This window comes from Bufo gargarizans, unplaced genomic scaffold, assembly GCF_014858855.1.
Source record: "Bufo gargarizans isolate SCDJY-AF-19 unplaced genomic scaffold, ASM1485885v1 fragScaff_scaffold_585_pilon:::fragment_2:::debris, whole genome shotgun sequence".
NCBI classification, from domain to species: Eukaryota; Metazoa; Chordata; class Amphibia; order Anura; family Bufonidae; genus Bufo; species Bufo gargarizans.
Genome location: NW_025334144.1, coordinates 429,737 through 455,752, shown reverse-complemented (window position 1 = coordinate 455,752; position 26,016 = coordinate 429,737). Strand labels below are relative to the sequence as shown.

At 43.6% G+C, this 26,016-nt stretch overlaps 1 protein-coding gene across 3 annotated transcripts in view; it reads right to left on the bottom strand.

The window, feature by feature from the left end:
• Positions 1 to 1,232: 1,232 nt before the first annotated feature.
• The window catches only part of TFEB (transcription factor EB), a 39,648-nt gene continuing 14,864 nt past the window's right edge, over positions 1,233 to 26,016 (bottom strand). Inside the window, exons 2-9 of one of the 3 annotated variants that reach the window (XM_044273320.1) lie at positions 11,090 to 11,309; positions 10,125 to 10,379; positions 9,037 to 9,117; positions 8,835 to 8,955; positions 6,953 to 7,009; positions 6,696 to 6,780; positions 5,642 to 5,789; positions 1,233 to 2,277 (exon numbers count right to left, since the gene is read on the bottom strand). In XM_044273320.1, coding sequence (XP_044129255.1) covers positions 1,906 to 2,277; positions 5,642 to 5,789; positions 6,696 to 6,780; positions 6,953 to 7,009; positions 8,835 to 8,955; positions 9,037 to 9,117; positions 10,125 to 10,379; positions 11,090 to 11,281 — 1,311 coding nt within the window. In that variant the 5' untranslated portion in view covers positions 11,282 to 11,309 and the 3' untranslated portion in view covers positions 1,233 to 1,905. Of the gene's footprint in view, positions 2,278 to 5,641; positions 5,793 to 6,695; positions 6,781 to 6,952; positions 7,010 to 8,834; positions 8,956 to 9,036; positions 9,118 to 10,124; positions 10,380 to 11,089; positions 11,310 to 26,016 lie in introns of all 3 variants that reach the window. The other 2 variants (XM_044273319.1, XM_044273321.1) reach the window with 2 other exon arrangements.

Genomic DNA, 26,016 nt, shown 5'->3' with positions numbered 1-26,016 from the left:
CTTCAGAGTCACATAATTAGTGAAATGATGTCCACCTATGTGCAATCTAAGTGTCACATGATCTGTCATTACATATATACACCTTTTTTGAAAGGCCCCAAAGGCTGCAACACCTAAGCAAGAGGCATCACTAACAAAACACTGCCATGAAGACCAAGGAACTCTCCAAACAAGTAAGGGACAATGTTGTTGAGAAGTATAAGTCAGGGTTAGGTTATAAAAAAATATCCAAATCTTTGATGATGCCCAGGAGCACCATCAAATCTATCTTAACCAAATGGAAAGAAAATGTCTTAACAGCAAACCTGCCAAGAGACGGCCGCCCACCAAAACTCACGGACCGGGCAAGGAGGGCAGTAATCAGAGAGGCAGCACAGTGACCTAAGGTAACCCTCGTGGAGCTGCAGAGTTCCACAGCAGAGACTGGAGTATCTGTACATAGGACGACAATAAGGCGTACGCTCCATAGAGTTGGGCTTCATGACAGAGTGGCCAGAAGAAAGCAATTACTTTCAGCTAAAAACAAAAAGTCACGTTGTGAGTTTGCAAAAAGGCATGTGGGAGACTCCCAAAATGTACGAAGAAAGGTGCCCTGTCTGATGAGACTAAACTTTTACTTTTTAGCTATCAAAGAAAACGCTATGTCTGGAGCAAACCCAACACACACATCACATCACCCAAAGAACACCATCATGGTGTGGTGGTGGTGGCAGCATCATGCTGTGGGGATGTTTTTTAGCAGCCAGGACTGGGAAACTGGTCAGAGTTGAGGGAAAGATGGATGGTGCTAAATACACGGATATTCTAAAGCAAACCTGTACCACACTGTGCGTGATTTGAGGCTAGGATGAAGGTTCACCATCCAGCAGGGCAATGACCCCAAACACACTGTTAAAGCAACACTTGAGTGGTTTAAGGGGAAACATGTAAATGTGTTGGAATGGCCAAGTCAAAGCCTAGATCTCAATCCAATAGAAAATCTGGGGTCAGGCTTAAAAATTGCGCAAACCATCCAACCTGAAGGAGCTGGAGCAGTTTTGCAAGGAGGAATGGGCAAAAATCCCAGTGGTAAGATCATAGAGACTTATCCAAAGCGTCTTGGAGCTGTGATTGCCGCAAAAGGTGGCTCTACAAAGTATTGACTTTAGGGGGTGAATAGTTATGCACATTGACTTTTTCTGTTATTTTGTCCTATTTGTTGTTTGCTTCACAATAAAAAACATCTTCAAAGTTGTGGGCATGTTCTGTAAATTAAATGATGCAAATCCTCAAACAATCCATGTTAATTCCAGGTTGTGAGGCACCAAAATACGAAAAAAGTCAAGGGGGGCAATTACTTTTGCAAGGCACTGTACATTTACATTCATATGATGACCTATACCTGTTATTTTTGTACTATCCCCAATCGCACTCAACCACACATCATGCCAGTAATTCTTAATCACATTCTTAATTTAGAAATGATAAATCTAGCCTTCCGCTAAATTCACTACCACACACAGGACACAGGTCCTGCTCGGCTCAACATGTGAAGGCACTTTGGTTTCTTGGCAAATATTTCTTGCATATCTCAGATACGTCAGCAGCAGTGGTAGAAGATACAAGAGATGATGCTGGTCCATGCAGGCGTGTAGGCATTGGGTAGTTCTTAGGTAGTCTGGCGACAGCATGAAGATGTGTGGAGTGCTGAATACAGGTTCTCCAAATAACTTTAAATGCTCACTCAGCTGAAGAATCCACCATTGGCGGTACAGTTTGAGTATATCGGCACATAATGGCTATGCATAAAATTTTGTACTTGAGACCTTCTTGCTAAACTGTCCCATAAATAAGGCAGTGTGATTTTGGACAATTGTGTGGGAAAGTCACAGGGTAGAATAGATTTTCCATTCCTAGTTTATATTGTCACAGGCCATCTACCTCATCAATGCTGAAGCTGCTTCGTCGGCTACTGGCCTTTGAAGTGCCGGGAGAAAGGGTTGACAGGAGAGGATCACAGGTCATCATGGGATCAGAACCTAGCATAGTGTCCTCCATCAGCATGAGGTCTAGTTCTGTCCTAGAGAGAGCAGGAAAAGAGTTGTCTGCACAGGCAGTGTTTTGGTAACTGAGCCCTGATGAAAAGTCCATTTGCTGTTGGTATTGTCCCTGCTGTGGGACTGTAAGTTGCTGCTGAACCATAGGCATTGCTTCAGGTTCCTGCTTGACTGGCCCAGCATTCATACTTCGAGGAGAACTTGTGGGAATGCCATGTGCCTGTGCTTGCAATTCTAGCTCCTGAAAGACAGAAGAAAATATTAAAGAATGATTCTGTCTGATGAAGAAGCAGATCCGGCATTGAAACACATTACCAATGAAGATTTCTTGCCATATGAAGAAATACAGCATTGAAACACATTACCAATGAACATTTCTTGCCAAATGAATTTTGTCATTGTTGGTCCGATGAGCACCGTTTCTCCTTGTGGAGAGCAACTAGTAGGTGTGAGGAGTCCTGTAGGCCATAGTTCATAGTTATAAAACCAATTGTATCCCATTTATAATAGTAATGCCCATTGTACCCCCCTAATACTAGTAATTCCCTTTGTAGTAGTATTGCCGTCTGTGCCCTCTTTGTAGTAGTAATGCCCCCTGTGCCCCTTTTTAGTAATAATGCCCTCTGTGCCCCCTTTGTAGTAGTAATAATGCCCTCTGTGCCCCCTTTGTAGTAGTAATAATGCCCTCTTTGTATTAGTAATAATGCCCTCTGTGCACCCTTTGTAGTAGTATTGCCCTCTGTGCCCTCTTTGTAGTCGTATTGCCCTCTATGCCCCCTTTTTAGTAGTAATGTCCTCTATGCCCCCTTTTAAGTAATAATGCCCTCTGTGCCCCTTTGTAGTAATAATAATGCTCTCTGTGCCCCTTTGTAGTAGTATTGCCCTCTGTGCCCCTTTGTAGTAGTATTGCCCTCTGTGCCCCTTTGTAGTAGTATTGCCCTCTGTGCCCCCTTTGTAGTAGTAATGCCCTCTGTGCCCCCTTTGCAGACATTTTGCCCTCTGTGCCCCCTTTGCAGTAATTTTGCCCTCTGTGCCCCTCCATGGTAGAAATACCCTCTGTGCCCCCACCATGGTACAAACCAGATTCCAAAAAAGTTGGGACACTATACAAATCGTGAATAAAAACTGAATGCAATGATGTGGAGGTGCCAACTTCTAATATTTTATTCAGAATAGAACATAAATCACAGAACAAAAGTTTAAACTGAGAAAATGTACCATTGAATCAGAATTTCATGGTGTCAACAAATCCCCCAAAAGTTGGGACAAGGCCATTTTCACCACTGTGTGGCATCTCCCCTTCTTCTTACAACACTCAACAGACGTCTGGGGACCGAGGAGACCAGTTTCTCAAGTTTAGAAATAGGAATGCTCTCCCATTCTTGTCTAATACAGGCCTCTAACTGTTCAATCGTCTTGGGCCTTCTTTGTTGCACCTTCCTCTTTATGATGCGCCAAATGTTCTCTATAGGTGAAAGATCTGGACTGCAGACTGGCCATTTCAGTACCCGGATCCTTCTCCTATGCAGCCATGATGTTGTGATTGATGCAGAATGTGGTCTGGCATTATCTTGTTGAAAAATGCAGGGTCTTCCCTGAAAGAGATGACGTCTGGATGGGAGCATATGTTGTTCTAGAACCTGAATATATTTTTCTGCATTGATGGTGCCTTTCCAGACATGCAAGCTGCCCATGCCACACGCACTCATGCAACCCCATACCATCAGAGATGCAGGCTTCTGAACTGAGCGTTGATAACAACTTGGGTTGTCCTTGTCCTCTTTGTTCCTGATGACATGGCATCCCAGATTTCCAAAAAGAACTTCGAATCGTGACTCGTCTGACCGCAGAACAGTCTTCCATTTTGCCACACTCCATTTTAAATGATCCCTGGCCCAGTGAAAACGCCTGAGGATCTTGCTTAGAAATGGCTTCTTCTTTGCACTGTAGAGTTTCAGCTGGCAACGGCGGATGGCACAGTGGATTGTGTTCACTGACAATGGTTTCTGGAAGTATTCCTGAGTCCATTCTGTGATTTCCTTTACAGTAGCATTCCTGTTTGTGGTGCAGTGTCGTTTAAGGGCCCAGAGATCACGGGCATCCAGTATGGTTTTACGGCCTTGACCCTTACGCACAGAGATTGTTCCAGATTCTCTGAATCTTCGGATGATGTTATGCACAGTTGATGATGATAGATGCAAAGTCTTTGCAATTTTTCGCTGGGTAACACCTTTCTGATATTGCTCCACTATCTTTCTGCGCAACATTGTGGGAATTGGTGATCCTCTACCCATCTTGGCTTCTGAGAGACACTGCCACTCTGAGAAGCTCTTTTTATACCCAATCATGTTGCCAATTGACCTAATTTGTGTTAATTGGTCTTCCAGCTCTTCGTTATGCTCAAATTTACTTTTTCCAGCCTCTTATTGCTACTTGTCCCAACTTTTTGGGGATTTGTTGACACCGTGAAAATTTGCATCAACGTATTTTTCCTTTAAAATGATACATTTACTCGGATTAAACGTTTGATCTGTCATCTACGTTCTATTACAACTAAAATATTGACATTTGCCATCTCCACATCATTGAATTCAGTTTTTATTCACAATTTGTTTAGTGTCCCAACTTTTTGGGAATCCGGTTTGTAGAAATACCCTGTGTTGAATAAAAAACAACAACAGTACCTACTCACCTCGTCCTGTTCCTGAAGCTCACAGTCCTCTCTCCGCTACAGACACAGATCACTCTGCAGCACTGTGTGGGCGGAGCTCATGCCGATTTCTGTGCTGCAGGCTCGGCCTACACAGTCCGGCAGCACGATCTGTGCCTGCAGGCTGAATGGTGGAGCGGGGAGAAATCCTCCTGCTTCACCATTTATTGCGGGAGCTGAGTGACAGGACCACAGCTCCCTGTGCTCCTGCAATGAACGCTTCCATCTATATTGATGGAGGCGCTCATTGCTTTTAGGCTCTGGCACCCCCTGAGATCCGACACTGTGGGCAGAGCGCCCTTCCCCCGGCACGACACTGCTAGAGGCTCAGCTTTTTCTGCAACTGCCACACCCCCTGCACTTTGATTGACTTAAGGAAAAGTCAAGGCCAGGCGTGATGACGTCTAGGCTCCCTGGCCAGGGCCAATTAAATTACAGAGGGTGCGGCAGTTGCAGAGAGAGCAGAGCCTCTAGGTGTAACGGCAATGCCTCATTTGTTCCTAGAGGCTCATTTGCATACTTTAAAACTTCATTTTTCTCAATGATATGGGCACATATGAACGTGGGACCAACACAGATGCCTTCAGCTGCCAAGCGCACAGGCAAAAGGTCAGCCAGTGTCACAGGTACAAATCTGCTGACAGGTGTCCTTTATAGCAATTTATAAAGGCCTTGGTCGAACTTGTCTTTTTTCTACTGTATTAACTATGTAAAGGAGGATGCTGCATTATGAGGGACTGTGCCTTTTTTCCCTTTCTTCTAGCCAAGCTATTAGTGAATGAGACCATTTCAGCTACCACACAAACTACTGTATATATGCAGCAAATGCATGGCTAGCAATTAATGAACAGTCTACGTGTCTATTGCAAAGTGACATAAGACACGCAGAAGTCACCTGGACCCGAAGCCACAGCTGCTTATTCTCTTGTTCCAGTTGTTTGGAGTGGCTTTCCAGTTCACGGCTCCGATGCTGCTCCTTCTGCATGTGTTTGATATATTCCACAGATGCCTTCAGGATGGTGCCTTTATTCCAGCGGGTATCACTGCTAAGAATGGAGGAAAAGCTTAGTAATCGTCAAGATGTTTGCTGGCTGAAACTTATCCTCAAGAATATGTTTATACTAAGCTTCATTTGCTTTTATATTTTATGGATTGTTAATAATATAGGCTTTATGATATGATGCATTATACCCTTCATGGACACTGAAATGGAGGGTCAGTGTATCTACGGTGTATCTCACTTTATTTCAGCCTACAAACTCCAAGTATATTTAGCTATGGTCGTAACCAGTAGCCGAGTTACTGATGTGAGAAGGGAGCAGAAGGGTGAAGTATGGGGCCTGACTCTTCATCAATATGCCTCTTATTCGATAAGTTTTAGTTGAATTCCACACTAATCTAATAGAAAAAATTGCAATTTCTATTAGATGAATAAGTACAAAGTTTTCCTCCCTCATCACATTAGATCATTAGCGGATCACACCAAAATTGGTGGATTTTGACAACTTTTATCCAATGCCAGTTTTTCAAAGCTTTTTAGTTGTCTTAAATTGTTTCCAGTGAAACAAAAATAGTATGGAGCAGTGTCAGAGTGGCTCCCTACTGCTGCCAGTCCGGTACTGTCCAAGTCCCCACTACTCTCTACCTCCAGCTCCTTTCTGTCAGGCAATCGCTAGCAGTGGTGACCCGCCTCAGCCAGTGATTCACTGAGCGGCATTTCAAGGCAGGAATCCAGGCAGTGGCAGAATAGCATGCCACCCTGACCCCGCTGCATACTTTTTTGTTTTGCAGGAAAACACCTTTAAAACCCCCCAGGAAACTGCTAAAGATCCAGCTGATCAGCACACACTTTCACTGCCTCCTTACTTAAGATTTACCAGCTTAAAGGCCTTCCAAACGTTAAGAAATCAGTTTCCACAGAGAAAAATTTTTTATTTAGTTTTTATTACCAGACGTACAGGTCAGTCGTCTTCGGAATTAAAGTGCCCAGCTCCTTTATCCGATCGTTGATGTTAAATCGTCTTCTTCTCTCAACTGAAAACAGAAAAGAGTGAATAAATATTACAGCATATAATAATGAATAACTGAGGCTTTTCAGCCCTTTTTTTTATTACAAATGTTAAACAGTACTTGAAATAATGTGTAAGCTAAATGCTCAGCAAATGGCATGCCGCAGAAGGAAGGAGTTTTCAGTGCTATGACTCACTCATGTTGTGTGTGTCCTTCTTCTGACGTTCACGTACAAGGGCGCGATTCTCAGCATCTGTAAACACAGGACATTCAGCACAAACACAAAAAGAGTCAATTATGAAGCTAAAGACGTTTGGTTCAACAGCAATGCAATGTGCTTAAAATAAAAGCGCATCTACCTGCATGATGCAAAACACATCCCTCTGGCTTTTCCAACTCTCCATAGACAGTAGCTGACATGAGACGCCGTAGGTTTTACATTTGCCTTTCAGCGGCCCTTCTCTATCACTTTCTTTCTACCACATTAGAGGACTTTTACCTTTAATCCTGTGCTAGGCCCAGAGCCATTAGTATAAAACTGTTAGCCCAGGCGGTTTTATGTAGTAGCTGTCAGGAGAATGTCAAATAGAGCTGATTCTTTTTGTCAGAGCTTTAGAGGGTAAACAGCTGGGATCAACGTTTTCTCCAATCCCGGCTGTTAGTAGAAGAGGGAGATGTCAATAATGGCTGTACACCCCTTGGCAACTGCGAGGCACATGTAGAATGGGTTAACACAAATTTATCTGTATAAGGGCTCATTCCCACGACCATGGTTTGGTTCCAAATCCGAGACACATTTTTTGAGGCTTGGGTGTGGACCCATTCACTTCAAAGGGGCCACAAAGATGCAGATAGCACTCTGTGTGCTGTCCGCATCCGTTGCACCGTTCCGTGGCCCCGCAAAAATTATAAGTCATGTCCTATTCTTGTCCGTTTTGCGGACAATAATAGGCATTTCTATGAAGGGCCGTTTGTTCCGTTCCGCAAATTCCGGAAGGCACATCTGTTCGTTCCGTTCCGCAAATTCCGGAAGGCACATGGGCGGCATCTGTGTTTTGTGAATTCGCAATTTGCGGACCACAAAACACAGCACGGTCGTGTGAACAAGCCCTAACAGTTACAAAAAGTAGTGCTCAGGTGAAGTGATTCTTATTATTTTCATTTCCTTTCATACTTGCCCATACTTATCTGCAAACTCATTAAAGGGCTTCTGTCACCCCATTAAACCGTTTTTTTTTTTTTTCTTTACTAATAATCCCTACACTGCGATCTCATCATACATAAGCTAATTAATGATTTTCGTTCAGTAGAATTTGTTAAAAATCGATTTTTGAAATATGTAAATTACCTTGCTACCAGCAAGTAGGGCGGCTACTTGCTGGTAGCAGCCGCATCTTCCGATGGTAATGACACCCCCTCTGCTTGTTGATTGACAGATCCCGTCCGCTGGCCCTTTCTCTGCTGGCCCTGCCTGTTTTGATTCAATATCTGGCGCCTGCGCCGCGGCCGTACCTCTCTTCAATCTGCGCAGGCGCACTGAGAGGCGGCCACTCGCTCAGCCGCTCCATCCTCAATGCGCCTGCGCCGATGACGTCACAAAGCCAGTGCGCCTGCGCAGATTGAAGAGAGGTACGGCCGCGGCGCAGGCGCCAGATATTGAATCAAAACAGGCAGGGCCAGCAGAGAAAGGGCCAGCGGACGGGATCTGTCAATCAACAAGCTGAGGGGGCGTCATTACCATCGGAGGATGCGGCTGCTACCAGCAAGTAGCCGCCCTACTTGCTGGTAGCAAGGTAATTTACATATTTCAAAAATCGATTTTTAACAAATTCTACTGAACGAAAATCATTAATTAGCTTATGTATGATGAGATCGCAGTGTAGGGATTATTAGTAAAGAAAAAAAAAAAAACGGTTTAATGGGGTGACAGAAGCCCTTTAATCATGTGCCAATTTTTTTTTTACAGTTTAATCATACCTCTGCTTGCATCCAAAACTGTAATCTGCATATGTTCAGAATTTCTATGGGTCTGCTAAATAATTCTGCACAGTATTAGATTACATACTGGTGTAAAGTACCTGTTAGCTCTCTCTTGATAGGTAGGTCTGCTGGGCAGGAATTGCTAGTGACCCCTACTACAGTATCACTGAGGCGTGAATTATCACTGTACAGCCCCAAGTGACTACTGGAAAATGGCAACTGCAAGCAAAAAGAATGATGAGAATACATACATGTAGAAAAAATGTACAGCAAATAACTTTCAGAATGACTCATGCATACCGTGTTTGGCATGGAAAGGGCAGGTTCTGTGTACACAAACATGTCATCTAGACCTATGATGTTATCAAGGACGTCATCCATCTGAAAAGAAGCAGCAGGGATTGTCACCCACTCTGGTTTTAGTCATATTTATGTATATAAGCAACCATAGAAGCAATGTAGTCCATGCACACACTATCCATCCCCTCATATGATGGAGACTGGGAAATTAGCAAGACATGATAAACACAGAGGTACCAGGCTCTGGTATGCCCGATTATGAAATTCTGAGGGGTCAAAATTATCTCACTGTACAACTGGCAGTGATTCTTGTTGGGGAGTACTATGCAGGAATGTACCCTGTTTCCTACGGGATTCAACCTATGATTTTTGACTTTTTATTATGGCTATGAACCTAAATATACTTAGGCTATTGAGATGGCCAGACCCCTGCGAATAACTCAATAGATTCCACCACTTTTTCAGCCTTCTCCCTTACTTGGCCCCCTATTTAGTAGTTCACCTGAATTTGCAGACAATATCAATTAGATATGTTTCATTACTGCCCTCTTCCTTTTTATTTAATTTTAACATCCTAAAAGACTAATAGCACACATTCATATCTGTGCCTTTTTGTTCTGTGGGGTCATAACGAGCACCCATCAACTACAGAACAAGTTGATTTTGCCCATTTAAAAGGCCATCACTCGGGGTGATGCAAAGTTCATGGGAGAAGTTAGTTAGTCCATGACTGTTAGTACAATCTTTCTTCCCCCAAACTTTTTGCTTATTGTTAGCAGCATATCTCCATTTCCATTGGGAGATGTGTTACAGACAAAAGATGATTTTTGCATCTGCATAAAAGATCTGATGGGTCAACAATAAAGCATCGGCTGAATGCCAAGTTGTTCAGACAGACTGATTATTGGCCAAATTAATGTTCCTATGAAAGTTCCTTCCCGCTCACTGGCCTGTGTAAATAGGCCTTAACTTAGGATAAGTAATGGTATGTATTTAAAAGGCTCTTCGTCATATAGTGCTAAAAGGTAAAAATCTGCCCTATGCATACACTATCGAATAGACTTCAAAGACCTTCTTAAATCACTCACTTCTCTTTCTGTGTTGGAGCACAGGTTCATTCTGGCCATGGGACTGTTGGGTGCACTGTTTCCTGCTGAAGATGAAAGGCGTGCTGGACGGTGTGCAGGAGAAGATGGAGCAGGAGGGGGTTTTGGAGACAGTCTAAGTGGGTTTATTTGGGAGGCAAATTTGTTCCCGTAGGTGTCAGACAGGTAATCCTGAACCTTCTTGTCTCTAGACTTCTGCAAATGGTACGAGGTTGGATTCTCCAGGTAGGTTTGAACCTATGGTAGAAAAAAAGCTTTAGATGTAAAGCAAAATACAATCAATGGAGCATATTTATCTGTTGTTGGGAAGATATTGGACACTACATAAAACACTTCCATCTGGGTGTTTTTTTTTTTATATATCTCATGGCTTTGTCTTAAATATTAGGCTATTAACCAAGTTCTTTACCATGTCTCTAAAAACAATTGTCTTTGAACATGATAAATAAGCTTTTATACAGGAGGACAAAAAGCTGGCTCTCTAGTGCCACTTATTGGATGGCTACCCTGTAAGTCAATCTCCACCCTTTCAAACAGGCCTTGGAACAATGACTTTGGACATAAGACACCCAACTGCTGACAGCTGTTTCTGGGTTTTTGCTCCTCATGATTTAGCTGGGTAAGACACCTTTGATATGGAACTGGGGCAATTAATTTACTCCTTTTGGAGAACGCTAAGTTGGCAGAGGAGTCTTATAAGCCAAGGACTGCTTCTTGAGAAAAGAGAAATGAAATGTATTGTAATTAGGGATGAGCGAACTTCTGTTTTCAAGTACGGCGTATGGCGGTGGAAATATACAAAAAGAACAGTTCAATACAAATGGCAGGTTTTCTAAATCCCACTCACATGCGCTGTAGCAGATTTTTCTGCTGTGGATTTGAAAGTGGAAGCAGATTTTTGCAATGGATGTCACCCCTGCATAGAATCTCACTTAGACAAATGTTACCTTCAAGACTTCCATGGGAACTGGTGGTGGAGGCTGAAAAGATGCAGGCGTGTTGATGGCAGGCGTGGCAGTGGAAGGCATTATGTGATGCTGCATGAAGTGCTGTTGTTGCAGCTGTATTCGTTCACGTTGCTCTTCCTGCTGAGCCTGTTCTTTCATCAGCTGCATACGAAGTCCGATTCTAGATGCCATGGTGGAAGTTCACGTGTCTCTCTGTCCCCTACAAGAAATATTCACAGCATATCAGTAAAATAAATGAAGCGGATCTGTGATTAGTAACCCTAAAATCCCAAATAATCAACATTGAGAGTTGGGAAGGTGGATGAAGTAGTGGTGTATCGCTTCAGTGCATCCAATATTGTACAGACATGACCTATATGCAAGAGCCAGCAGAAAACCCAAATGTCTCACTTCAGGGAATATCCTGAATGAAGTGTTGTGGTACAAAGAAACCGAGATCGAACAACTGCTAAAAATGAAAAACGGAGAAGCATTTCAAGAAAAGATCATAGTTGTGCTGAGGGGTTATGTGACACTGGAAATAAAGAAGTGTGGATACAGGGAAAATGGATTCTGCTTGATATCAACATCTCCAAGTCCCACAGTCAGATAATATACTGAAACTGAAAACAGGCCAGTTATTGCAAGAAGCTCCAAAACATACTTCAAACTCAACCTTGAACTACAAAATAAACCACAGATTAAGGCTTGGAACAGCCTTCACATCCTTCAGGTCCTCCAAGTCATTCAGGTGACTTTTCAGAATAAGCTATCATATGTGCGATATGTGCGTACATGAGAAACAATGCTATATCAGGCCATCATGTGACTTGTATTCTGCAGTATTAGAATTTTCCCATCTGCAGACTCCATATCTAATTCAGTTGCAATAGTGGAAGGCATCCAGCACACAGGAATAAAATCTAAAAATGTATTTATTTATGAAATATCTAATTGTCAGTTTTCCCTGAGGGCAGTTTCTGAGGGGCTGGAGACTAGCTGTTATAATGTCCACATACACAACACACAGATAAGGGAAGAGCCTTCTCCCCGTCTCTCTGTAGCACATGTTCAGGAGCTGCAGCATGGAGGACATTATACAGCAGTACTGGGCAGTGTAGCTGTGAATCCAGCACTGGATTTCTGGAGCCCAAAAAACTCACTAGATGCTGCTGTAGCATCTCTATGTGTCACATAGCTGTCTCTCTCTAGCAGCTACCCCATCCACAGAGTTGCATGCTGCACTATGTTGTCCAGTAAAATGCGGGCTCCCAGACAGAATCTCAATGGACCCCATTGCGGTCATTTGGGTTTGTCGGGCACTGTTAGTGGCCACCATGTGACTGATCCAAGGCTTTTGTTCCTATAACAGAAAGAGCTGAGCTCCAGTGAGAGCCGTGGTCTCCTCACAGCTTATCAAGCACAACGCCGTCCACTGTATGTCGCCTGTGCTTGGTATCACAGCTCAGCCCCATTCACTTGACTGGGGCTGCACTGTGCCTAGACCAAGAGACCTATGAACGTGACATTACTAGCCTAGGATAAGCTGCGAGAATGCTGTGGTGCTCCCGACCTCCACTGATTAGATACCGATGACCTATACAAAGTATGGGTCACCAGTATGAAACAGTCAGAAAAACTCTTTAAAGGGGAAGGGGAGAGAGAAAAAGCAAACATTTTAAAATAAATAAAAAAAGGGGAGAAAGTCCTAGAAGACCTAATATACCAACCTTCAGGGTAATTGCAGCAACTTTGATTTGGGTAGAATAAATGCAGACCTGAATCAAACTTTTGACCAATTTGGCGAATAGGACACAAAACGAATTTCAACAAGTTCACGCAAATATTGCATCTTCTTTCCACTCCAACATCTTTACATCTGTATATAATCTATTCTTACTATACCATGCCAGACTGGAAATTCACCACTAGATGTCACCAAATCAGAACTAAAGAGTAAATTGGTTATTTGTATTGGATATTTTATTTTGGTTACATTGGCTCTTCAGACCAGCAATTTATAAATGTTTTTTTTCTTTCACTGGTTTATGAGGAGCTTCTGAAGTCAAACACTGTAGTATTGGACAGGGAAAACAATTTGCCTACTATGGAGTGACACATTTAGAGTATTTCACACCTAGAAGACAATGTAGCCTGAAAGACTTTACTATAGATTTTAATTTCAGACCCTTTTTCTTACATAAGGGACAAATTGCTGCATAATTGTAAATTTGCCTATCTGCAAAATAATTTTCTCAGATGCATTTCTACTGGAGAACAATAAATTAAGAGCATCTATAGGAAATGATATAGTAGTAGGTTCATCTGCACCATCTAAATGCCCCATTCAAGATTCAAAGATTTGGTGATTTAGGTAAATTGCTTATTTGCTATAAGAGTTGAAATACCTCACATTATTGATGGAGATTACAAATGAGAACTGTCTCACAACAAGAACCCCCTTCTCTACACTTTGTGCCAGAGTGTTGCTCTATAAAACCAATCATCGTTTGGGCACACCTAACACATTTTATGGCTCGTCATTCATTCCAGTAGCCGCCATGTAATGTTATATTTCCCCTGCAGCTGCCATTACAGCTGATACTCCAGCAATAACTACTCATTTCTCAGTGATAATAAATGATCCTCCAGTGATATCAGCTGATTCCCCAGTGATAATGAATGATCCCAAGTGATAACAGCTGATCCCCCAGTTATAACAGCAGACCTCCTAGTGATAACAACTGATCCACCAGTAATAACAACTGATTCTGAGTGATAACAGTTGATCCCCCAGAGATAACAACTGATCCCTGAGTTACAGCCAATCCTCCAGTAGTAACAGCTGATCCCCCATAACAGTTTATATTTCAGAGATAACAGCCGATCCTCCAGAGATAACAGACGATTGCCTTAGGGATAGAGAAGCCATCCAGTCTTCATTTTAAAAACCGGTTGCTTAGTGAGATAACCCCTTTAACTGAGATTGCCCTAGTTTGGTACTCCAAACCAAATCTCTCATGGATGGTCTAAAACAAAATGAAAAGATTTGGCAAAAAGTTGCACATCCAGAATACCAGTATAGTAGAACTCTTACTAGAAAATAACCAAACAATATTCCATATATTCAGCTTCTTAAACCAGTTATGGATCTGAAATGGGAAACGCAGACTGTCCAACTATACTTCGTGCTAGAAGTAAAGGAAAAAAACAATGAAGCATTCCACATCCAGTCAGATGCTTCAGATTACAACAAATTACTGCGAAAACATCCTAAAACAGTTTCATGAACTACAGAATGCTTCCAATATATGGCTGGAGGACTGGAGATACAGCTGAATTGTTTGTCTCCAAGTTAGTGGAGGCCTTAATGACTCATGTGAATTTGGTGACATCTAGTGGTAAAAATCCAGTATATCACATCACACAGAGAACAGAATATATGCATAATTTAGACAAACTGAGGGAATTAATCCCAGGGGCACAATAATCTCACTGATGTTGGCATAACTAGATCATAAAAAAATGGATGGATAATATTTAGATACATAAGAAAAGTGTATGTGTGCCCAAATGCACGTGTGTGTGTACTGTATTTCCAAACTTCTGTTTTCACTTTCTCATGAGCACAGATTGAGGGGGAAAACTAGATTATATGGAACAATTATAGGAACAAGGCCTAAGCTACATTGCTCAGCATGCCAGGTTGCCTGACAATTCAATGTCTGGTGATACAGGATATCATAGGTATATCCACCACCATGCACCTTCATCCTTTTGGGGTCCTAGGCATGCACCCTTATTCTGAACATAGGAAGCACATGGTAGAGACGGTGTGCATGTAAGGCTCGAATATGGGTACAGCCTTTAAATGATCACTTAATTTATTGACAGGAAAAAAACACCCATGTTGCTAAATATGAAAGAAGCCTTTACGTTCTCTTATGTAACAGTGGTTTTCACCTTGAATCTCCTTGGGATTTCTTGACCAGTCATTTTCTAAAAGTTAAATCATGAATGCAGACCTTACCTGGGGCTATTTGGTTACATAACATTCATTTTCACCCCTTCAAGAACAGTCATTTTGGTAATATGGTCACAGACAGGGAAGGTGTTAAAATACCAAAGGAAGTTATATATTCATCAGTTCAAATGTCCTCGGCTCCAATGCCCACCACCCCTATCCTCCCAGCCAGGATGTCTGCCGCATGTGAGGACTGCGGCCAATCACTGGTCTCTGCAATCTCGTGCCATATTTTATTATATTTTTTAAGTCTTACATTTTCAGTGATGTATGTAATGAGGATGAGCTAACATGTAATATAGCGGGGCTTTGCAAAAAGCTTCTGCATGCCTCCTGGGGGGGGAAGCATGCTGGGAGTTGTAGTTTCACAACAGTTGGCGTCCTGAAGGCTGCTGATCCTTGGTACATTATTATTATATATATATATATATATATATATATATATATATATATATATATATATATATACACACACACACACACACACACACACAGTTGCAAGAAAAAGTATGTGAACCCTTTGGAATTATATGGATTTCTGCACAAATTGGTCATAAAATGTGATCTGATCTCAGTGGCGGATCCAGAGCCTGGTCTCGGGAGGGGCACTTTCAGATTATTTTCTGTCCGCCGCCACAAAACAATGGTACTTATAGAACAGACTACACAGTGTAGCGCTATACTGTATATTGTCGGGCACAGTGTAGGCTATATGTGTATAACAAACATATTTCACATGAAAACTTACAATTACTTGACTTGACCCTTGGGGATCTCGGACGCCACTTCCACACTTTGGCCGGGGGCTCGGCGGAGCTGATGTTGTGTTTTATCCTAATGAGAAAGATTTCATAATAAGGATTTGGAGAAGGGGATAGGCCGGTGCTGCTACTAGGGGGTCATACCATGGGGGAGTAATAAAGCCCACCATAATGCCCCCCAGTAGAAATAATTTGCCTTATAATGTGACAGTGCAAAAAATACCCCCTTGTAATGCCCCCAGTTGAGCTAATGTCCCCATAGTGCCCCCATAATGTGCCAGTATAAAATACCCCTATATAGTGCCCCTAGTAAATGACCCCATAGTGCTCCACACCCAGTAATAAGAGCCCCCCTGTGCCAGTAATAACAGCCCCCAGTGATAACAGCCCCTCTGTGCCAGTAATAACAGCCCCCAGTAATAACAGCCCTCCTTTGCCAGTGATAACAGCCCCCAGTGATAACAGCCCCTCTGTGCCAGTAATAACATCCCCCAGTAATAACAGCCCCCCTGTGCCAGTAATAACAGCCCCCTGTGCCAGTAATAACAGCCCCCAGTGATAACAGCCCCCTGTGCCAGTAATAAGAGCCCCCAGTGATAACAGCCCCCCTGTGCCAGTAATAAGAGCCCCCAGTGATAACAGCCCCCCTGTGCCAGTAATAAGAGCCCCCAGTAATAACAGCCCCCCTGTGCCAGTAATAACAGCCCCCTGTGCCAGTAATAACAGCCCCCTGTGCCAGTAATAACAGCCCCCAGTGATAACAGCCCCCTGTGCCAGTAATAAGAGCCCCCAGTGATAACAGCCCCCCTGTGCCAGTAATAAGAGCCCCCAGTGATAACAGCCCCCCTGTGCCAGTAATAAGAGCCCCCAGTGATAACAGCCCCCCTGTGCCAGTAATAAGTGCCCCCAGTAAAAGTATTGTATATAATAAAAAATAAAAAAAACACATACTTACCTCCATGTCAGCGATGCGATGCAGCCTCTTCTGGCCTGTGTCTCACGCTGTATGGCGCAGGCAGCGCGATGACGTCATCGCGCCGCCTGCGCCGGCCTCTCATAGGCTGCAGGCACTTGGCCGGCAGCCTATCAGAGGAAGAGAAAGGGACACGCCTCTCCCTCCCTGCCGCAGCACAGGCAGGCATCTGTATTGCTGTCCTGAGGACAGCGATACAGATGACTGGAGATGAGCGCTTCCACAATGGAAGCGCTCATCTCCCTGTGCCCCGCTGCCGCCGCCCGCCGCCAGCTCGGGGGGGGGGGGGGGGGGGCAATTGCCCTGTTGCCCCCCCCCCCTGGATCCGCCACTGTCTGATCTTCATCTAAGTCACAACAATAGACAATCACAGTCTGCGTAAACTAATAACACACAAATAATTTAATGTTACCATGTTTTTATTGAACACACCATGAAAACATTCACAGTGCAGGTGGAAAAAGTATGTGAACCCTTGGATTTAATAACTGGTTGAACCTCCTTTGGCAGCAATAACTTCAACCAAACGTTTCGTGTAGTTGCAGATTAGACATGCACGACGGTCAGGGGTAATTCTTGACCATTCCTCTTTACAGTTTCAGTTCAGCAATATTCTTGGGATGTCTGGTGTAAATCGCTTTCTTGAGGTCATGCCACAGCATCTCAATCGGGTTGAGGTCAGGACTCTGACTGGGACACTCCAGAAGGCGCATTTTCTTCTGTTTAAGCCATTCTGTTGTTGATTTACTTCTATGCATTGGGTCTTGTCCTGTTGCAACACCCATCTTCTGTTGAGCTTCAGCTGGTGGACAGATGGCCTTAAGTTCTCCTGCAAACTGTCTTGATAAACTTGGAAATTCATTTTTCCTTCGATGATAGCAATCCGTCCAGGCCCTGACGCAGCAAAGCAGCCCCAAACCATGATGCCCCCACCACCATACTTCACAGTTGGGATGAGGTTTTGATGTTGGTGTGCTGTGCCTCTTTTTCTCCACACAACTCAACTTTGGTTTCATCTGTCCACAGAATATTTTGCCAGTACTGCTGTGGAACATCCAGGTGCTCTTGTGCAAACTGTAAGCGTGCAGCAATGTTATTTTTGGACAGCAGTGGCTTCCTCTGTGGTATCCTCCCATGAAATCCATTCTTGTTCAGTGTTTTATGTATCATAGATTCGCTAACAGGGATGTTAGCATATGCCAGAGACTTTTGTAATTCTTTAGCTGACACTCTAGGATTCTTCTTCACCTCATTGAGCAGTCTGTGCTGTGCTCTTGCAGTCATCTTTACAGGACGACCACTCCTAGGGAGAGTAGCAGCAGTGCTGAACTTTATCCATTTAGACAATTTGTCTTACCGTGGACTGATGAACAGCAAGGCTTTTGGAGATACTTTTATAACCCTTAACAGCTTTATGCAAGTCAACAATTCTTAATCGTAGGTCTTCTGAGAGCTCTTTTGTGCAGGCATCATTCACATCAGGCAATGCTTATTGTGAAAAGCAAACCCAGAACTGGTGTGTGTTTTTAATAGGGCAGGGCAGTTGTAACCAACAGCTCCAATGTCATCTCAGTGATTGGACTCGTTGACTGACACCTCACTCCAATTAGCTCTTGGAGATGTCATTAGTCTGGGGGTTCACATACTTTTCCCACCTGCACTGTGAAAGTTTACATGGCGTGTTCAATAAAAACATGGTAACATTTAATTATTTGTGTTATTAGTTTAAGCAGACTGTGATTGTCTATTGTTGCGACTTAGATGAAGATCAGATCACATTTTATGACTAATTTGTGCAGAAATCCAAATTATTCCAAAGGGTTCACATATTTTTTCTTGCAACTGTATATAATATATATATATATATATATATATATATATATATATATATATATATACATATACAGTACAGACCAAAAGTTTGGACACACCTTCTCATTCAAAGAGTTTTCTTTATTTTCATGACTATGAAAATTGTAGATTCACACTGAAGTCATCAAAACTATGATTTAACACATATGGAATTATATACATAACAAAAAAGTGTGAAACAGCTGAAAATATGTCATATTCTAGGTTCTTCAAAGTAGCCACCTTTTGCTTTGATTACTGCTTTGCACACTCTTGGCATTCTCTTGATGAGCTTCAAGAGGTAGTCACCTGATATGGTTTTCACTTCACAGGTATGCCCTGTCAGGTTTAATAAGTGGGATTTCTTGCCTTATAAATGGGGTTGAGACCATCAGTTATGTTGTGGAGAAGTCAGGTGGATACACAGCTGATAGTCCTACTGAATAGACTGTGAGAATTTGTATTATGGCAAGAAAAAAGCAGCTAAGTAAAGAAAAGCGAGTGGCCATCATTACTTTAAGAAATGAAGGTCAGTCGGTCCAAAAAAATTGGGAAAACTTTGAAAGTGTCCCCAAGTGCAGTCACAAAAACCATCACGCACTACAAAGAAACTGGCTCACATGCGGACTGCCCCAGGAAAGGAAGACCAAGAGTCACCTCTGCTGCGGAGGATAAGTTCATCTGAGTCACCAGCCTCAGAAACCGCAGGTTAACGGCAGCTCAGATTAGAGACCAGGTCACTGCTACACAGAGTTCTAGCAGCAGACACATCTCTAGAACAACTGTTAAGAGGAGACCGTGTGAATCAGGCCTTCATGGTAGAATATCTGCTAGGAAACCACTGCTAAGGACAGGCAACAAGCAGAAGAGACTTGTTTGGGCTAAAGAACACAAAGAATGGACATTAGACCAGTGGAAATCTGTGCTTTGGTCTGATGAGTCCAAATTTGAGATCTTTGGTTCCAACCACCGTGTCTTTGTGCGACGCAGAAAAGGTGAACGGATGGACTCTACATGCCTGGTTCCCACCGTGAAGCATGGAGGAGGAGGTGTGATGGTGTGGGGGTGCTTTGCTGGTGACACTGTTGGGGATTTTTTCAAAATTGAAGGCATACTGAACCAGCATGGCTACCACAGCATCTTGCAGCGGCATGCTATTCCATCCGGTTTGCGTTTAGTTGGACCATCATTTATTTTTCAACAGGACAATGACCCCAAACACACCTCCAGGCTGTGTAAGGGCTAATTGACCATGAAGGAGAGTGATGGGGTGCTGCGCCAGATGACCTGGCCTCCACAGTCACCGGACCTAAACCCAATCGAGATGGTTTGGGGTGAGCTGGACCGCAGAGTGAAGGCAAAAGGGCCAACAAGTGCTAAGCGTCTCTGGGAACGCCTTCAAGACTGTTGGAAGACCATTTCAGGTGACTACCTCTTGAAGCTCATCAAGAGAATGCCAAGCAGTAATCAAAGCAAAAGGTGGCTACTTTGAAGAACCTCGAATATGACATATTTTCAGTTGTTTCACACTTTTTTGTTATGTATATAATTCCACATGTGTTAATTCATAGTTTTGATGACTTCAGTGTGAATCTACAATTTTCATAGTCATGAAAATAAAGAAAGCTCTTTGAATGAGAAGGTGTGTCCAAACTTTTGGTCTGTACTGTACATATATATATATAAATAAATATAAATAAAAAGGACGTATATATAAGTGTATGTATGTATGTTCCGCAAAAACTCAACCATCCATCAATGAAACTTGGTATACACATCCCTTGCTACCTGGAAATAAATCTTGTGGGGTCACAGCTCTCTAGGACATATCGTTCCTGAGATATTCCCAAAAAAGGACCTGCATTAGCCAATAGAAGCCAGCAAGCCTTTCACTGCCATATACACGGTCACATGTCCCTCATCAGCCAATAGAAGCTCGCAGGCCCTTAGTCTCCGCATACACACAGTTTTACTCCAGCTTTCCATAACAACCCAGCCTACCCAAGTCGCAAGACACATAGTGTACAACTACGCTGCTACATGCATCCACCTTGGATGTATTTTATGCGACTGTCATGTCACAGTCGCAACATGTCGCAGTGCAACACCATAGCCTACCTATCATTATAATTGTTGAGACAAAATGTTGCATAAGACATGTTGTCGTGTAGCCCTAGCCTTAAAGGGGCAGGGCCCTGTGCAGGTCACTGTTAAAGGGGTGGGCACTATGGAGGTCACTGTTAAAGGGACAGGCACTGTGGAGGTCACAGTTAAAGGGGCAGACACTGTGAAGTTCACTGTTAAAGGGGCAGACACTGTGAAGTTCACTGTTAAAGGGGCGGGGTGCTGTATAGGTCACGGTTAAGGGGGAATGCCCCTGAGAAGGTCAATGTCAAGGCAGCGAGGTGCTGTGAAACTCACTGTTAAAGGGGTGGGCTGCTGTGAGGCTCAAAGTTAAGGGGATGCGCTGCTGTGATGCTCCATTGTAAGGAGGCGGGGCACTGTGGGGGGGTCAGTGTTAAGGAGTGAGCGTCAGTGGAGTTCACTGTAAGGGGGCAGAGTACTGTAGAGGTCACTGTTATGGGGGATACTGTTGATATCTTTTAACGCCACACAGAAACATTAAATGAAATAGATTAAATATACCCTAGCGAAGCAGTGTCCTTCTGCTGGTCAAGAGATAAAGGGTAGCCCTACATCTGTTCACAGGTTGCATGTAGTATTACAGTTTTCCTTCTAATGGAGCTGAGCAGCAATACCAGAGGCTACCCATGGACAGGTCAGGTGCTATTTTTGGAATAAAGAAGCCATGTTTTTCTAAGGCCTCAATACAACACAAACGCAGTTCTGTCCGCATCCGATCCGCATTTTTTGTGGATAGAATGCAGACCCATTAATTTCAAAAGAGGCAGACACCACACCATGTGCTTTCCTCATCTGCAGCCCGACAAAAAAAATTAAAAAAAAAATATCTGTCCTATCCTTGCCCGTTTTGAGAACAGGGACAGGACAATTCTACAGAAGTAAAAATAAATTAAAATGGTGGCATGCACTCGTCCGGTATTCGTGTTTTGCGGACCGCAAATCACATATGGTTGTGTGCATGAGCCCTAATCCTGCAATCCCTTTAAGCAATATCTACACGAGTTGCTTTTTATGCAGATTTGGCTGTGGATTTTCTATAGATTTCACTCCTAGCACTTCAAAGGATGAAATCCATGGCAGAAATCAGAAGCACTAATTGACATGATGCCAGATTTAAAATCTGCACCACGTGTCAAGTTATGTGCAGGTTTTTCACATGCAATTCTGCTTCAGAAAATACAGTGCACACGCTGTGTGCGGGCGTAACCTAAGTAAAAAAAAGTATTTCACTCAAATTCTCACTCAAATCCAAAGTTTTTCTGATTGAAGGGGTTTTTAGCTCCCAGGCATATGCCCACATGTCTGACTACACTCTTTCCATGGTTTCGGATATCCGAAGTTATGGAAATAGCATAGGTCACTGTGGTACGCTGTGTCCAAGTAATTTGTTTAGGAGTCACAAAAACAGCATAGTACAACATACTCAGAAGTTTCCAGTCCTGACCACCTCTGGTTATCAAATCCAGACTGGAGGAGGTCTGTTCGGAATGAGGGTGGGAAGATTAGACTATTGCTTCAAATAATAAGAGCTACCAAAAATTTGGGCTTTTTTGGGGGGTACTTGTGGTGCACTCACTACTTGTCACATAAGTGAGCAAGCAATGGGTGGTGCAGGACATAATTTATATCTAAAACCCACATAGATTTCAGCTCAGGTGTGCGCATCTGGTACCACTACCATTACAGTGCTCATTGCTGTCACCCAGCTTTCCAAAGACCTGCCCAGCAGGGTTACATAGCTCAGTAATACTAGTATTATATCCAATGATCCCTTGGTTGACCTGGTAACATGTTCTGTTTCATAAAAAAGAAATGAACACGGGATATCGCCAATACCTTGCGAGTAACATGCAATAGAAGAATGTAGCATAGCCACACATTAGCAAGTCTTAGAACACAGTGTGCCCGCACCGCACAGAACACGCCTGGCCGGTTACATTTTATCCAGAAGGCTCTGTCCCTGCTTTAAACAAGGGGGGGGAAAAAACGAACTCTTGTTTGCTCAATGAAGCAGAACATCTGCACCTGAAAGTTTATTACTAAAGAGATCTGAGGTGGACTATATTTACTCAAACTTTGCTGCGTGCGCACATTGTGAGGGGGGATAATATGTTTATCTGGGACTAGTGCCCTCTCCTTTTGCATTGGTGGCCATAACCTGTGACAATTCCACAAGTCAATCCTTCCTGGAAAAGACGAAGCCTGATGCAGGAGACACGGGGACAGCCACCCAGTGGCTGACCTTGCTGTTAGATGTAGGTGAGAGTGCACCTATATATTCTTGTCTGTGTGCCAGTGTCAGTCCCCCTGCGTAGGAGGGGGCTTGTAGCTATGGGTGGAGAGGCGATGGCCAGGAATAGCTCTCTTCTGCTTCAGCTCAGCTTGTTTGTGTGTAACTTCTGCTTTCTGTCTGACTCAGTATGACACCAGCGTACTGATAGACACAGCGTCAGCTTCTAAAAAAGTGCAAATACTGGAAGTCCGACCACCGCCAAATGTTTCTTCAGGTCTCCTCACACAAACCTCTGATCATAGGGGGCTCTATCACTTGATAGAAACTTATACAGGGCGGCCATACAGTCAGGTTTCCTGAAGCCAAAACCAGAAGTGAACTTAAAAAGGGGAAGTTGTATCCATTCTTTATGCTTTTTTCCCCCTTTTCTGATCCACTCCTGATTATGGTTTCCGAAACTGCATCAGGATACCTGACTGTGTGGCCGTACCCTTAATCTTTGCCACTGCATATCCGTACTGCTCATGATCAGGTTCAATAGGCTGATATATTACATGCTCAGGAATATCTACTGTACATCATAGGGCGTACATTGCTCTCATGAGAAGGAGATGCCAGATATCAGCGCAGGCGTCCCAATGTTAACGTTCTGAGGTCCGGTTGGAGCAGTAAGGGTCCATTCACACGTCCGTAAGTGTTTTGCGGATCCACAAAACACGGACACCGGCAATGTGCAGTCCGCATTTTGCGGACTGCACATCACCGGCACTTAATAGAAAATGCCTATTCTTGTCTGCAATTGCGGATCCGGGCAGCACATTGTGTGGCCCCATAGAAATAAATGGGTCCGCAATTCCATTCCGCAAAATGTGGAACAGATTTGCGGACGTGTGAATGGACCCTAAGACGGTACAAGGTTGCACATTTTTTCCGGAAGAGTAAAAATAAACTTTTGAGGAGTGATTTTAGCTGAGAAGGAGTATGAAAGTTGCAGTAATTCAAATAAACAATATGTAGGCCTACATGATTTTCTGTGTTGGAGTCTCCGTTTGGGGCCTCTGTCACAGATTCTGTCAAAAAGACATGCCTCTGGTAAGGCTAGTTTCATACTACCATTGAAGAGATCCACGGGCTGTTCAGGCAAGGAACAGCCAGCCAGAGCTCTCTGGATCTGGCACTGCCAGACGCTACCTGAATGCCCACCAGCCCCATTAACTATAATGGCGTCTGGAGGAGATCTGGCTGTAACTTAGTTGATGGGGCCGGTGGGCATCAGCTAGCGTCCGGCAATGAACAGAAACTGAATGTATCCCATTATAGTGAATGAAGTCTGTTAGTTCTGTTGCCGTCAGAAACGTGCCCTATCCTGCACTTTCGTCGGTTTCTTTATTCTGCTTATCTAAGAGAGCAGAACAACATAAATAAATAGCAGTGGTGTGAATGTTCCCTAAGAGGTTGGTACTTATGCATGCAGAGAAGCTATTACTGGTCTAAATAACATCCCCCCCCACTGTTCAGCCCCCCCAACATACAGTCCCATGTAAATAACATCACTCCCTCCAACATACAGTCCCATGTAAATAACAAGGCCCTTCCTCCAGCCCTTCCAACATACAGTCCCATGTAAATACCAGCACTCCTGTCCTGGGAGGGGTCAGGGGTAAATGCAGAGCATGCAATTATAGCCAAGTGATAACATACAGTCCAGTATACTGTAACTTCCCTGTACTTTATCACTTGGCTATAATTGCCCTGACCAACATTAAGTAAAGCCCACCAGGAGGCTGATTACCCTGCCAGGCTGGCACTCTGCTAGCAGCACTGAAGATTGAGGTGCTGCTGCACGTGTCCCTTCGCCGCTAAAGAGCGGAGCGCCAAATAGTCCGGCAGCCTTCCCAAACCAGACAATAACAAAGCTCCTTGCTGTAAGGAGCTTTGTTATTGGATACTTCAGGCGCCAGCAGTATCGGTGTGCTGACTGTGCTGTCCCAAGTGCCCGGCGCTCATGAGCAGAAAATACTTTTTTTAGAAAGTAAAATGGCTTGCACAGGCATCTATGATGCTTGTACAGGCCTTTAGTTTTTAAAAATGAACAAGGATTTGTAGAGCTTTTTTAACCAAACAAGGGGGGAGATTTATCAAAGTGGCTTAAAGTAGAACTGGCTTAGTTGCCCATAGCAACCAATTATATTCCACCTTTCATTTTTCACAGCTCCTCTGAAAAATTAAAGGTGGAATCTGATTGGTTGCTATGGGCAACTAAGCCAGTTCTACTTTACACCAGTTTGATAAATGTCCCCCAAGGTTCTTAACAGTTGAAGAGACTATTTTAGTAGCTTAATGTCTAGCTGAATATTGATTCTTAAGATCACTACACACAAGGGGAACCCACTCATATAGCACTGTGCCCATATGGTCAAACAGCGCCTATAGGTGCACCCCCACAACCACTGACTGTATTGAAGATACTCGCCCTGTGTAGTGCCGCTCTGTCCATTTATTAGGGGAGAGAATGGGGTAGCATGATGTCAGCTTAGGGATGGGCGATATGGGCGATATAGACAATATAGGCGATATGTGATATAAATTTGTGCCACAATGTGGATTTTGTGCATATCGCCTATATCGCCGGACCGCGATATGATCGCGCTCTCTGTGCGCACTATGTTCTCCTGAGCCGGCACACTGGGCACAGTGGAGAAGGAGGGAGTCCCTCCCTCCCCACTGTGCGCAGCTGCCGCTGACCACCAATGAGAACAGAGGAGGAGGAGGGGGAGGGACTGACAGTAAATCATTGAGTTTTCACTATCTCAGTGAGCTCGTGAAAACTCAAATCCGATGGTATATTCTAACCCCCAGGCGTTCCCATGGTGACAGGGACGCTTGCCTGGGGGTTAGACTATACAGGGCCACGCCGCTCACAGTAGAACATTTATTAAC